Source organism: Sorex fumeus, unplaced genomic scaffold (assembly GCF_029834395.1).
Source record: "Sorex fumeus unplaced genomic scaffold, SorFum_2.1 ptg000055l, whole genome shotgun sequence".
Taxonomy (NCBI): Eukaryota; Metazoa; Chordata; class Mammalia; order Eulipotyphla; family Soricidae; genus Sorex; species Sorex fumeus.
The window spans coordinates 1,214,322-1,229,744 of record NW_026606112.1 but is presented as its reverse complement, the minus strand read 5'-3'; the positions used below and the strand labels follow the sequence as shown (position 1 = coordinate 1,229,744).

At 38.8% G+C, this 15,423-nt stretch overlaps 1 protein-coding gene across 3 annotated transcripts in view; it reads right to left on the bottom strand.

Annotated features, from left to right (window-relative positions):
- The window catches only part of ATP8A1 (ATPase phospholipid transporting 8A1), a 244,009-nt gene that overhangs the window by 103,967 nt on the left and 124,619 nt on the right, over window positions 1–15,423 (bottom strand). For all 3 annotated transcript variants that reach the window (XM_056125630.1, XM_056125629.1, XM_056125631.1), the window contains 2 exons: window positions 7,583–7,721; window positions 6,323–6,387 (listed from right to left, as the gene is read on the bottom strand). In XM_056125630.1, coding sequence (XP_055981605.1) covers window positions 6,323–6,387; window positions 7,583–7,721 — 204 coding nt within the window. The remainder of the gene's footprint in view (window positions 1–6,322; window positions 6,388–7,582; window positions 7,722–15,423) is intronic.

The following is a 15,423-nucleotide window of genomic DNA, read 5'->3' as shown; positions in this document are numbered from 1 at the left end:
CTACACCGTCATGTCCTCCAATTGTTCATTGATTTGCTAGAGTGGGCACCAGTAATGTCTCCATTGTGAGACTTGTTACTGTTTCTGGCATATCAAATACATCCTGGGTAGCTTGCCAGGCTTTGCTGTGTAGGCAGAATACTCTCTGTAGCTTGCCAGGCTCTCTGAGAGGGGCGGAGGAATTGAACCCGGGTCGGCTGCTTGCAGGCAGATGCCCTACATACTATGCTATCACTCCGACCCAATCAATGGGTATCAGGCTAAATGTGAATGCCAAAGTCAATAGCAGCAAATACTTTCTAATAAAACCATGTCCAGACGATCAGAAGGAATGGGCAGGACTTTCTCAGGCCATTTACTTGGGGATCTGAGATTCATGGGGTTGGTATGGATGTGGAATAAAGTAACAGTCATACTCTGTACTATAAAATACACCCAATCCTTCTGAAATTATAGTCTATTTTAAAGATTCTAATTAGATACTGGGAGCTAAAGTTGGGTCACTGTAGAAGATTCCCTGGTTTTAGTTCATATCTTAGATATTAGTGTTAACAGGTAAACTTGAAAGAAAAGAAAAATAACTCTAGGACAAAGGCACGAAGAAATTAAAGAGACTCTAATAGAATCTTTGGTTTTAGGTGCCTAAGTGGAAAGGATTTCTGGGAAGTCTGGGCAATTATTTCTGAGCATTGCTGTGATGTTATGTGAAGAACTATAATATTTTGAATTTCCTTTTGTAGGTTCTTGAGAAAATGTCTCAAATGATAGCATGGTGAGAGACCCTAATAAGGCAGTTTAAATTCAGTGGGCAGTGTGTGTGCATATATGTACATATACGTATATATACACGTATATATGCATGCACACACATATATATGCACATGTAATATATACATGTGATCAAGTTTTCTCGAAACTGCTTTGCTGACCCTGCCCTCTTGCCTGGACAGTCTCCTGGCAGGCAGCTCAGTGAACACATAGAGCTCTGTCTCGAGAGCCCTGCTGGCAAGCTCCTGCTCATGCTGTAAGGGAAGCGCAAGGAGCAGAGGCAGAAAGTCCATCAGCTTCCAGGTCAGATCTAGCAAGTCTTGTAAACTATTTTCAATTGTAGTGAAGTCCCTTTTCTTTAGTAGGTTTTAAGATGCAGAGGGGACATTAATTTTTCAAGAATGATAACTATATTGAAACATAAAACAAGAAAATTAGAAATCATGCAGTGTTGCAACATTGCATGACTGAAACTCAATCAAAAACAACTTTGTAACTGTGTATTTTATGGTCATTCAATGAAAATGGGGAAAAATTCTCTATTTTCATGATGCCTAGGGAAAAAAGTTTTCTCTCCTTAGAATATTACAATATTATAAAAACCAGCTCCCGGATGAGAACAGTGCAGTCTCCTGCCCCCGCGCCTGAATGTCCTTGCCGCCGGGGCCCCTTGGAGGGGAGCGGGTTGAGCTTTCCTCCCCGCCCCGACCAGGGCTCCGGCAGCCAAAGACCTTCAGGACCAGCCACCACCATGCTGAGACTACTCTCTGCACACATGAAGGTACTGGCAGAGGGACAAAGTCACGCGGGTTCCAGGGCCGAGATCTCCAAGCCTACTCAGATTTGGGCCAAGCATCCTCCACCCAGATCCTCCAAATTCCAGTAGGCAGGGGTCACACCCACCAACTGGCCCCCTGGCGCCGTGTAATCCCATCAACGGCCAAGACTCAGAGACTATAAAATCCAGCTCCCGGACATCTTATTATGACATTTTATTATCTCTCTCCTACTTTGGACAAACTGGCAGGCTACCGAATGTAGCCTGCCTGCACGGCAGAGTCTGGCAAACTCCCCAATATGCCAAATACTAGTAACAATGATGGGTCTCATTCTCCTAAAAAGCCTTGAATATAATTTCAGGGCTAGGATGAAGGAGACGTTACTGGGGCCTGCTCGAGGCAATCGACGATTAACAGGATGATTTGTGATTTTTGTGAGAATATTACAAGAGTCAAATGTGACAGCTTATCTCTACGAGTTCACAGCTTTAAATTCAGTATTAGGAATATTATTTTGGCAGGAAATTGGAATATTTTATAGATATTTATCACTTGTGCAAAAGAGGCCTATATTTAGAATTTGCTATGCTGGGAAAACTTCTTGAAGATGTACAGTAATATAGTTAGATAATAAAAATGGTCACTTTTTATGTCTTTAAGAAGATATCATGACTAACCATACCGACTCTATGTCAATAGCAAGTAACTTTAATCTCATATATTAGGCAGAAAAACTAGCTCTGAGAAACTACTTTATTTCTATTTGCCTAGTGTCCCAGGGCAGAACTGTGATCTTAAACACCATGTAATGTTACAGAATAATTTCTATACATTCATTGAAATTGTCACTTGGCAAAAAATAAGCCCCTAATTTTTTTCCCAGCTTATAACATCCAAAGATAGGATGTTCTTAAATGTATGATCTAAATGTTATCCTTTGTGCCAAAGAAATGCAAATCCTATATTTACTATCAGCATCCTAGTTTGAACACACAGTGTAGTGATTTTCCTCATGGCAATAAAACAATAATGATTTACCCACCCACATTCTAGCAAATTCAACGATTGGCCTGAAATCTCAACCGTGGATTTTTGTGACACAAACTCTAAAGAAGCTCTACAAAGTGATGCTTTCCTTCCTGCTGAGAAGCAAATAAGTGCACGCAGCAGGTCTGACCCAAACAGTCACATCAGTTAAGTTGAAACTTAACTCCCCAGCAGAAAAATCTTCTCCAGACAGCTGTCTGGAAATGCCTGGAGGCATGGGGCTAGAGAAATGAGTGTCCATCTACTCAGCCATAGTTTCCCTGTGTCTTCTACCCTGACAGTGACCTAACAGCTTAGAATAGGTTGTAGCTATTTACTCTGTAAATGTCAGTTACAATCAATTAACTCAAACTTCAGAGATGGAGACAATGAGCCACTACCCAGATATAGAAACTGAGGCACTATGTAGAGACAGGTGAAGCTTCTAGAGAAACTAAAGGTGATCACAGTATGAAATAACCCTCAAGAGTCCTAAGCTTTTTGCCTGTGACACACACTCTTGCAAGCATTTGTTGTTACTGTGGAGTTTTCATCTTGGAAACTTCAAAATGATATGTCACTATCTTGGAATGGAATATTTAAAAAAATTTATTGATTGATGTATAGTGATTTATAATAATGTTAATGATGATTTTATATATACATAATTATACCAGCACACCCATCACCAGTATAGCTACCTTCCTCCTCCAAAGTTCATAATAACCCTCTCTTCCTCCCTTTCAATCCCCCAAATCTCAGTTCTATGGATCAATTTTCTTCTCGTGTTGCCTTTGATCCTTTGTTGCTACCTCAATGAGTTTCTTTCAGTCCCATATATGAGAGAGATCATTCTGTATCTATCCCTTTCCTTCTCACTCAGACTTACAATCTCTAATTCCATCCAAAGACATAGATCAGCTTTTATGGCATTCTTACTTTTTTCTCTTGAGATGACTACTGATATCACAAGTGACTGGAAATGCTTATAGAGCATGTTTAATAAAGAGTTGGCAGAAAGATGATGCAAGAGAGGATGCCCTAGTAAGCAATACTCTAAGGTGAATACCTAATCCAAATAAAAGGAGCCTATATCCAGTCAAGCAGGACTTGGCATACCTTTGCTTCAACATTACAAAATTAGCTCTGATTTTCTTCACATGTCAGGAAACACCATGCATCACATGGAATCCACCTTATGGAGAAACTCCCAAGAGTCCAGGGACTGTGAGAATGTTTCCACTTTGGTGTCTGCAATGCTGTGAGGGGCTGAGACCCTGTTCTCCAGCACCTGATGGCTCCTTCTCCACAGACCCCAGGGGATAATTATCCCTGAATTTCCTTCATGCTGTATTTCCTTCATGCCTAGTTTCCTTTCACCCAACTCTCATCTTGGTCCTTTGTCTATACTCCAAACCTCCCCATTCTTCCAAACTTGCCCATGTATAGTAGTTTCTAACATACCCTTCTTCAGAGGTTGATAAAGTGGCTGGTTTTCTTTGCCTCTTAAGATAAATTTTCTAACTTGGTCCAACTTTCCATCACTAATGTAGGATTACCTTTCTGACCTTTCCAGAATTAAATTCCCTGGTTAGTTTTTTATAGGTATCTTATAAATACTGCATCAGAATTAAACATATTAATTAGGGGCCAGAATGATAGATAGTCGGGTGAGGTGCTTGTCTTGCATGCAACCAAACAGGGTTTTATCCTTGGCATCCCATATAGTTCCCTGAGCACCTCCAGGAATGATCCAAGAGCGCAGAGCGAGGAGTAAGCCCTGAGAACAGTCTACATGGACCCAAACCAATATATATATATATATGTAACATCATATACATAATTATAGAAAAACTGCTAAGAAACACTGAGCATCAAGCAAAGCATCAAATACATGGACCTGTGATTTGTAGGCTGTGATTTGTGTTTTATTTCAATGTTTCATTTAAAAACATGCACAGCTATCTTTAAGACAGGGCATCATAGATAGGAACAAACATACAGGACTGGCACTAACAACCATCCTGGGGAAATGAGGCAGCTTGGGGTAAGGATGAGAGACTGACTTTTGACTATCTGTACTTTCCCTGGTTAGTACCTTTTGGATTTAACATTACGTTAATATTTTTTTGAAATAAAAACACTTTAAAAGTTATATCTTGGGCACATTTGCAATGACTTTCTGCTTCAAGTACTTCTCTCTTGCTCAATTATTTGCCTTGAAGGCCACTTAGTTTATAAATATTTCCCTAATCTTCACAACATTTTCATAGCAAACTATCAAGTTTATTTATGTATGTTTATACCATTTTCCTTCCCTGATTATTTGTAAGCTTTTGGAAAGTAAGGCTTCATTAGTCATAATGTTTCACAACATAGTTGCTTGGAAATTATAACGTGCAATGCCTATATATGAAGTTGATTATGGAGACAAATTTCAACTCTAAGGGGGCAGAGTCTATGGTGTTCTTATTCAAGAGCATGTTCTCAGAACTTGCAGGGGTATAGTAAGTGCATGAATTAAAAAGGAAAGTCATTCAATCCCAAGGTGACTTTTATTTTTGTTTTTTTAGGATTAATGTTTGGCTCACAAAAAAGCAATTCCCCAATGATTATAAGCATTGACAAGTTTCATAGCGGTAAAGTTAGAAATTAGGTTACAAGTTGCTCAAAGATTTCACAAGAAAGAAAAACCAACACAAGGATTGTTTGGGGGACAAATAATTAAGAGACTACCAGTCTAATTTAAAATGTAAAATAGAAAACGTATGCATAATTTCTCTTCTATAAACTAGCTTTTAAACATTTGTCTACTCATCATCCTTTTCTACATCATCCCCAGTTAACAGGATCTCTTTGCTTTCCACATCACAATAACCTGCTTTTCCTTCTACAAAATTAATCTATTGGTGTAACGTTAGTTTATAAAGTGTGTATATATGCTCCAGGAGCACCTAGTCTACCAACAATATTCCAACAACATACCAATATTCCCATTGCTTGGAGGATTCTTCCCTACCACTCCCCACTGCATTTGAGCATCTGTTGTTCTCTTGTCAGAGTCTAAGGGTTTGTTTTCACACAATGACTATTTCAAGCAGTTGTACAAGCACCCCTCCTGTTTTGTCTTCCACCTTAAATTACAAATAGTCACCTTTACTTTAATATATGCAGGTTATTTGACCTACATTATTTTTTTTTTGTTGCTGTTAACTTCTAATTTACCCTGTACTCTGAGCAAATCCTTGTTCCTTTCCCCAAATATAACTTCTTGTGATCACAGCCAGGAAAAAAAATTATATCCTAGGAATAGCCCACTTTAGCGCACATATCAGGACATTAAAGTTTCCTACTAGAAATAAGTATTTTTTATTATCTAATAATATATTTGAAACCTATGAAATCTTGAAAGGGAATGCAGATATGAAATGCTCAATCTACAAAATATTGATAGATAGGACCAAGTTGTCTCTTAGCAACTTTCTGACATAATGCTTTTCGTAAAGCAGTCTTTTGGTCTCAGAACATTAAGCAATTTTTTTAGCAGTCACAGATGCAAAGCTGGAATCTATTTACATCAATGTGGTTCAAAACATTGTAAATTATGTTTTGGCAGAGTAGTAATTAATAAAGCATCGTTTAACTTAGGAAAGATTAAATTTTTTTCATAGCTTCTGGAGTGAAAAATAAAATACTACAAGATGATTATCATTAAACATTAGTTTTCCCAAAAAGATACTTTCACTTACATCAAGAGAGCCTTCATTTATGACAATCATTCCCATGTTCTTCTTTAAGAGTTTACAGGAGTGTCCTAGTAAATGAACATATAGTAAATTAATTGATATAATTAACTTCTCTGAAAATAAGAGGTGAAGATGCTATAGGGATACTATCATCACGTTTACTTAAGTTTCACTTATATGGCATCTGTTTAGTAAGATTGATCGAAGATTGTCATTTTCCAGATCTGCAGGAAATTTAAGAAAGACTTTTCTAAATGGATATCAGGGAAACATTGGGTATAATGAGACTGTATCAATAAACAAGCATGGAAAGAGAAGGTGGTAATGATTCTAAATGTCTTACAAACAAACAAATGTATCCTTCTGATGGCCAATATGAAGAGCAGAGGATGTCCTAAGGGTAGTTTCAAAACCTAGGAATTGTTCAGGAAGCCTGACAACATCTTGGACCACTGCTATTTTCACTGATCCCTGCAACCCCAGAATTAACACGCCCTCCGTTCTCTTGTCTAGTCCTGCTCTGCCATTCCTGCTGGTGGCCAATTTCCCTGCAGGTTACATACAACTCTACTCCCCTACTCGGCCCCTATTCCCAGCTAACTTGACAGGAGAAATCAGGCAACTTTGCTAACGGGGTTCATTTTGAAATCAATCACACCGAAAACTATTCCAGCTCTAGGCACTCCTTTTGCTATCTATTTCCGTGCCCTGGACTTAAAGACTATGCGCAAGCTGGACCTTGCTGAATGTATATCTCCATTCAGATCTCTTTCCTAAACTGCAGCCTCTTAACTCCAGTGCTATCTAAAATGGGCACCTCAACCTCATCAGGCTCCCAGTCCTCACACGTGAAAATTGATAACATATTAAAATAATTTAACTACAGCAAACATATTCAGTAGATAAATAACTGCTTTTTTCTTGTCTGCCTTGGGTTTTATTCCTAGGCAGGTGTTTTCTTCTATTTTACTTACAGTTAAGCTCTAAAAGGTCTGTGATGGGCAAACAATCTCCTTCATCTTTTGGACACTGATATTTGTCCCTCAGAACTCTGAAACAGAGAAAATCTACATCTTTCCTGAGTGGACGGAAGCTACTGGAAATGCAAAAATGGCACTGGAATTGAGTGAACAGCTAAGTCCAATCATATGATAAATAAAAATATCTCAGTCTAACAAATCCTAAACTACCTAAAATCTATCTTCAAAAATGTACCAACCCCATAAAAAGTGTCACGATTTGTAGTTTGTTTTAGCACATTACCAATGTTAATGGCAGTTTCTTGTTTGTCTCCTGTCAGGATCCAGATTTTGATGTCTGCTTTCATAAGGGTTTCTATTGTTTCAGGCACTTGGTCTTGTAATTTATCCTCAATGGCCGTAGCTCCAAGTAGTTGAAGATTCTGGGAAAAAGAAGAGGCAAATATTCTAAAAGTCAGTTTAGATTCTCTAAGCACACACAAAAAACAAATTACGCATTTATTTTATAATCAGAAACTAAATAATTCAAGGACTTTGATGTAAATTCCAATGATTCCATTGACTTCTCTCTTTCATAGTTCCCTGACTTTCATCTAGTCCTTTTGGCATGAGACTGATGGTCCACGAGTGACCTATTTATCAATAAAGAAGGGATCTAATTCTACATACATGCATACATACACACATACACAAACACAAATATAGAGAGGGGAGGTCAAAATCACTTAAAAAGAAGCGGACTCCAAACAAAATCAAAAGCTATGGAAGGTGACGACAGTGATGAAATAATGTCGCTGACCTACTTTGAAAACAGAGTAAGGATATCTGCTGATACATTACATTATAATTTGATGCAGTGCCAGGAAATGTATATGCATAATATAATTATAAAAGATAAGGAGAGCGATGGGCTGGAGCGATAGCACAGCAGGTAGGGTGTTTGCCTTGCACGCAGCCAACATGGCCAACCCGAGTTCGATTCCTCCGCCCCTCTCGGAGAGCCCGGCAAGCTACCGAGAGTATCTCGCCCGCACGGCAGAGCCTGGCAAGCTACCCGTGATGTACTCAATATGCCAAACACAGTAACAACAAAGTCTCCAATGTAGACATTACTGGGCCCGCTCGAGCAAATCGATGAACAACGGGAGAACCGTGACCGTGACCAAGGAGAGTGATAAACAGGGCCATAGCTTTGGTCTTGGAAAGAAAGAACAGGTTGAGTGTTTCACATTGGTCCACATTTGTGTTTGTGTATGAAGGTCAGAGTCCACTAAAGATGTCTTGTTCATTACATGGAATCTTTCACACAAGACTGAACATAACCAATATGCTCTACACAAAGCTGTTCTGACCTCCCACCATCCAGAAGAATGGTTGCTATCCTCATCTCATCCATGGAGGAAAAACGAGAATAATCTGTTGGCTGTTAGGGAAACTTGGCTTGCCAAAAGGACAAGGTTCTTGGTACTAATTACATAGGAGTGCAGTGATGAACTAAGATTGAAACCTTCATTTCCATCATCTGACCAAGCCTTGCCACCAACCAGCTGGGTTCTCGTCCCAACAGTGCTCTACAAACCAGGGTAATTAAAACTCTAGGATAATTCACTTCAACAGTGATCTTCCGTCTTAATTTCCCCCTCCCTCTTCATTTTTAATTTAAGGTTGACAAGGACTAAATAGATATGAGGGAAACTGAGTTGTGAGGGTAGTGTGAGGGTTGATGAGAACAAAGAAAGAATCTCATTTTCTATTTATCATCTAACATTAAAATGTTTACTTTTTCACTAAAATAGAGGTAAAGAATTAGTTCCCATCATGGTAGGCAGGGAAAGTAAAATAAAATTTATAAGCAAATATGTAAGAATGTGTGTCTGCTTTCATAAGGATTGCACACACATATGTATGTCTTTCAGGCATATGCCAAATTGTTTTCAGAATATAATAGAATATTCTGAATAACAAGACATAAAGATTTAGTCTCATCTTATTAAGGTAGGTTATTGTGGACATTTCACTAGTGCCTCAATAATATCCCAACTAATTCTCCAGATATCACTGTCTCAAGGAGGCCATCCTGGCTGTAATCCTATCAGCCACAGTAAAGAGAAGGATAAAAAGAGGTATTACCAAAGATATACATTTCTTGGGCTAGAGCTATAGCACAGTGGGAAGGGCGTTTGTCTTGCATGTGGCCTACCTCGGTTCGATTCCTCTGTCCCTCTTGGAGAGCCTGGCAAGCTACCGAGAGTATCCCGCCCGCATGGCAGAGACTGGCAAGCTCCCTGTGGTGTATTCAATATGCCAAAAACAGTAACAACAAGTCTCACAATGGAGATGTTACTGGTGCCTGCTCAGGCAAATTGATGAACAACGGGAGGACAGTGATTTACAGTGACAGCGATCCATTTCTTATTTGTGAAAAAGAAAAATTGTTTCAACAAATCATCAGCATACTGCAAATTGTGGCCAACTCTACTGCAGGGCCATCCTCCACTATCTATATTTAGCTTAAGCAATCTCTCTCAGTGGAGAGAGCAAAGCATAAGGGGGTTGGATGGATCCTATATTAACCAGTCATTGGGCCTTCCACAGTGCTTACAAATGTCTGGGTGGTCCTATGCCTTACTATATTTGTATTATATGCATGAACATGTATTGTTCATCTCCTTGCCTGGTGAAATTTACTCCATCCTAAGGCGACCTCAAAAGTTACTGCTCCTACAAACAATACAAAATAAATTATTTGATTTTGCTTTGGGGCAGGGGTTGGGATTTGGGATGGAAACATTCAAAATATGGTGGTGGGAAGGTGTAATGGTGGTGGGATTGGTTGTTCAAATATTAAATGTAATCAAATATTGTGAACTACATTATAAAAATAAAATTAAATTAAAATAATTTTTAAAATAATTTTTGAACATAAAAAAAGGTACTGCTCCCTAACTGCTTTCATTTGCTTTGAAAGCAAGTCTTCTTTCCTGTGTGACAAAATCTGCTCATCTTTACAAATCTTCATTTACTATATAAAGATTAAAAAGGCCCTCCCGTTGATCATCGATTTGCTCGAGTGGGCCCAGTAACGTCTCCATTGGAGACTTTATTGTTACTGTGTCTGGCATATCGAATACTCTCGGTAGCTTGCCGGGCTCTCCGAGAGGGGCGGAGGAATCGAACTCGGGTCGGCCATGTTGGCTGCGTGCAAGGCAAACGCCCTACCCGCTGTGCTATCACTCCAGCCCATATATATATATATAAAGATTAGCTTTTTAAATATATTAGTCTAGTTGTTTGGTTCAAGAGATAGGACCATGTCTTATATGTTTTTATAATGTATCTCTGGGCTGGAGCAATAGCACAGCAGGTAGGGCGTTTGCCTTGCATGCAGCCAACATGGCCGACCCGAGTTCGATTCCTCCGCCCCTCTCGGAGAGCCCGGCAAGCTACCGAGAGTATCTCGCCCACACGGCTGAGCCTGGCAAGCTACCCGTGGTGTATTTGATATGCCAAACACAGTAACAAGTCTCACGATGGAGACGTTACTGGGCCCGCTTGAGTAAATCGATGAACAACTGGAGGACAGCGACAACGACAATGTATCTCCAAAACTATCTGACAGACAGCATTCAGTATGCTTTTTGAGTGTATAAATGACAAAAATAGGAAGAAAATATTCTAATGTTATACTGCTGTTATCTTTGAAGCATATAATGTTCAAAATGTTATACTGCTGTATTCTAGATAATTTTTAGATAATTTTATTTCAATTTATTCCAAATAATCTATATATTTATTAGAAACATTTAATGTGTGACATCTGAGTTTATAAGTAAGGAAGACAAATTTCCTTCTTTATGCAGGTAGTATTATTTTATTTTCATTAATGAGAAGCAGATTCAAAATGTCATAATAATTTTCATCAAGGAGTTACAATGAAAATAAAGAACAGTTCCGCATCATCAATGTCACCATCACAATTTCTTGCATTTCAGTGAGAATAATTTTATTAATATTTCTTCCAGTTAAAACAGTTTATGTAACTAAAGTATCCTGGTCGACCTCTCAGGAAATATCAGGATAGAGCTCTGTTTAAATTCTAAATATTCTCTAGAACACATAATAAGATTTTAAAATGATCTTGGGCATAGTTTAAGAATTAAAGTTTTCAAAATTTATGACACCAAAAAGTTTTATTTTTAGAATATATTCCATAAAACTGTAGTATAACTAGAACCAATATGTGAATACATTAATTAGATAACTATAAGCAAGAATATCTGTGTAATTTCTATATCTAGTCTTTTGGGAGATCTGGGTCTAGGAAGCCCGCAGATATGCATTATCATGTACTAATCTTTTTTGGAGGGGGTGGGGGTCATACTTGAAAGTGCTTAGGGTTTACTCCTAGCCCTGTGCTCAGAGACTACTTCTAGCAAGACTCAGGGAACACTATGTGGTGCCAGGGATCAAATTCAGGGCTGTTGCATGCAATGCAAGCACCCTCCACAGTATACAATTTCTTCAGTCCCCACACCCCCACCTCATCATGTACTAATCTTAAAAATAGTGACAGCACTGGGGAGATTGTCATATTTAATGGAGATTGGTTTTGCAAAAATAAAAGGAAACAACTTTCAAACCACACAACTGAACACTACTGTAACCCTGTCACCCACACAACTATATATATTCATTATATGTATATATATTGAATATCATATTCGATATGCCAAAAACAGTAACAATAACAAGACTCATTCCCCTGACCCTGAAAGAGCCTCCAATAAGGCAGTGTTGGGAAAGACGAGTAAGGAGAGGCTGCTAAGATCTCAGGGCTGGGATGAATGGAGACGTTACTGGCGCTCACTCTAGTAAATCGATGAATAACGGGATGACAGTGATACAGTGGTATGTATATAATAAAATTCATAATATAAAGAGCCAAAGAGGTTTGACTATCAGCATACATGCTGAAAAAGTTAGAAGTAGGGTAGCTTGGAGGATGTTCATGACTGTGGTATAGGTTATTTCTAAAAATGATAAAATGACACACTTCGAAATATTCACCAAAATTGCAGCAGTTCTACATTAATGCCTTCAATGAAAAAAACTTGTTCCAAAGATTAGTTCCTTTCATTCTAGGAGCTTGAGCACAATATTTACTAGAGATAGTGGAGAAGGTTTGCAGCCTCCTTTTCCTTGACTCTGTTGTCATTTATCATGAGATTAGAATCTTGAGTGATTGGCTGTTCTGCCTCTGAAAATGAATATCTTCAGCTGCAGAAGGATCATAAGAAAAAGAGATTTGAACTTTGCGTGCTTTTCCTGATCATAACACAAGAGTGTTTAGCCATAATCAGTTTCATCCCAAATACATATTACCTTACACAGATGGCCATTAATGGGCACTATGGGAATTACATATTCAGCAAGGATTGAAATATGATAAAATTCCCATGACATTTATGGAATTAAAAAAAATCCAAATATTAATTTTACTTTCAAAATGTCAGCAAACTAAAGTTATTAAGGTTTTGGGTTGAAGACTCTTAGACATGATATAGATTGAGTAATCTCTGTAAAAAAACAATATTAGAATATTTATTCATCTGTAAAGCTATCAAAAATCTTAGTTTTCCTTTCAGATATTCATAACATATATGAAATATTTGCAAAGGCATGTAAGTATAAAGTTTCCATGCTAGTGAAGTTCAAAAGCTTCACGTGGAGTATTTATAGGCTGGTAAAATATATCATAATGAATATGGAAATTAAGTTCTTCCCAGTATTTTTCTAAATAACAGAACTGCAAAATGATCATTCTCCTTGTTAACTAATATTAAACAGTGCTCAGATTATCTTGAATTTTTAGTTTGTGGTATGTTCTTAAATGAGAAAATGAGCAATAATCAGACTTGTCTTTATAGACTTGTAACTGGTAAGTAAAGTTTTAGAGTAGCAATGCACTGTAGCACTGTCCATTGTTCACTGGTCTGCTTGAGCAGGCCCAGTAACATCTCCATCGTGAGACGACTTGTTACTGTTTTGGCATATTGAATTTTTGACGTGCAGGTGAGATACTCTTGGTAGCTTGCCAGGCTCTCTGAGAGGGGCGGAGGAATTGAACCCGGGTCCCTGTGTGCAAGGCAAACACCCTACCCGCTGTGCTATATGGATAAATACTAATCACATTCAGGAATCTTTATTTCAGTATGAAATAGATGGTGACTAGATAGTAAGATTTCCTCAGAGGAGATAAAATGCCAGACACTGCAAATCTCTTTGCATTTACTAATTCAGTTCATTAACTCGGGGAGATAAAATATTCTAAAGGGATAGAGAATACTGTTGAGTTACAGCACTGTGGCACTATTCTCCAGCTGTTCATCAATTTGCTCGAGCGGGTTCCAGTAACATCTCCACCGTGAGACTTGTTGTTACTGTGTTTGGCATATCGAATATGCCACTGGTAGCTTGCCAGGCTTTGCCTTGTGGGTGAGATACTCTCGGTAGCTTGCTGGACTCTCCGAGAGGGGCTGAGGAATCAAACTCAGGTTGGCTGGTTTGGTCACGTGCAAGGCAAACACCCTACCCACTGTGCTATCGCTCTAATCCACTGTTGAGTTATAGTAAGGACAAAACCCAAAGAATACATCCATTTCGAAGAATACATCCATTTCACTGTGAAATACAAGTGAGATTAAATAAAGCATTTAATTCAAATCACAGGGTTCTCAGGTTCTGCAGTCTTTGGACAAACTGCGTTTCTACAAGTGGCTTTCATCAGGTAGTTCTGGGCAAGATGGTGGGACACACAATGAGTTCTTTCCTTCCTGGAAATTAGACTTCAGATTCCATCCTTAGAGATCCATTGTTGGATGCCTCTTTGACTTGTTTGTTCTTCCCTGACTTTTCCTGGTTGCTGTTTCTTCTAGTGACTATCTGTTTCTGCTTCTCCGCTGTTGCCCAGTGTATATAAGTGGTCTGTCTACAAGAGTTTGGCTGCAATATATGCAGTAGTGCTCTGGATATTTCCTCATTTAAGTCCTACTCTTCTTCCTCAGCCTGGCCTTAGATCTTTTGGTTCTGGTTCTCTGTCTTTCTCTTGAAGTTTCAAACCATAGACACAGTCTCTAAACTGTCACTGTTACTGTCCTCCCATTGTTCATCAATTTGCTCAAGCAGGCCCAGAAACGTCTCCATCGTGAGACTTGTTGTTACTGTGTTTGGCATATCGAATACGTCATGGGTAGCTTACCAGGCTTTGCCGTACAGGTGAGATATTCTCGGTAGCTTGCCGGGCTCTCCGAGAGGGACAGAGGAATCCAACCCGTGTTTGCCTGGTCGGTTATGTGCAAGGCGAACGGCCTTACCACTGTGCTCCAGCTCTAAACTGTATTATAGGTTTATTTATTAGAGAGCAAAACCGCTCCCCATGCAGTATTGTATATTGATTTACTGATGTTAAACTCTAGGCTTTTGAGGAGGAATCTAAACACAACACAAACTAGAGTCTTTTTTTCCCCCTTTTTTCCAGGCTGGGTGGCTTAAACATCCCATCCAACACAAGTTAATACTTAGCCTTAATCTCACTGAGTTGGGAATGAGCTGCCTCTTCCCATCTCCCCGCCCTTCCGTTGTCCTGGCAGTCATGCCCACGAACTGCCTCCCAGCATCATTTAAGCACATTAACGGACATGACGGAGAGACACATGTGAATATCAGAAAAGAGCAGCATGTGCAGAGATGTCTCAGGGCCCCAATTATTTAAAATTTTAGAATTGCAGGAGTGTGCAACATCTCATACTATTCATAACAAGCAATACAAAATAAATTATTTATCATCTGCCCGTGGGGCAAACTTGAGTGGGGTTCAAACTAAAAATTCAAAATAATGGTAGTGGGAAGGTGTAATGGTGGTGGTATTGGTGGTGAAATATTGAATGTAATAAATTATTGGGAACAACTTTATGAAAATAAAATTGAAAAAATTAAAAACAAACAAAAACACTTAGCCTTAAATTATAAATGAAGAGCAAAGAGTTAGCCAAAAAAAAAAAAACTCAGAGAGGTGGGGAGGGAATTCCAAACAGAAGCAATCACAGTGCAAAGACAGAGGCAGGC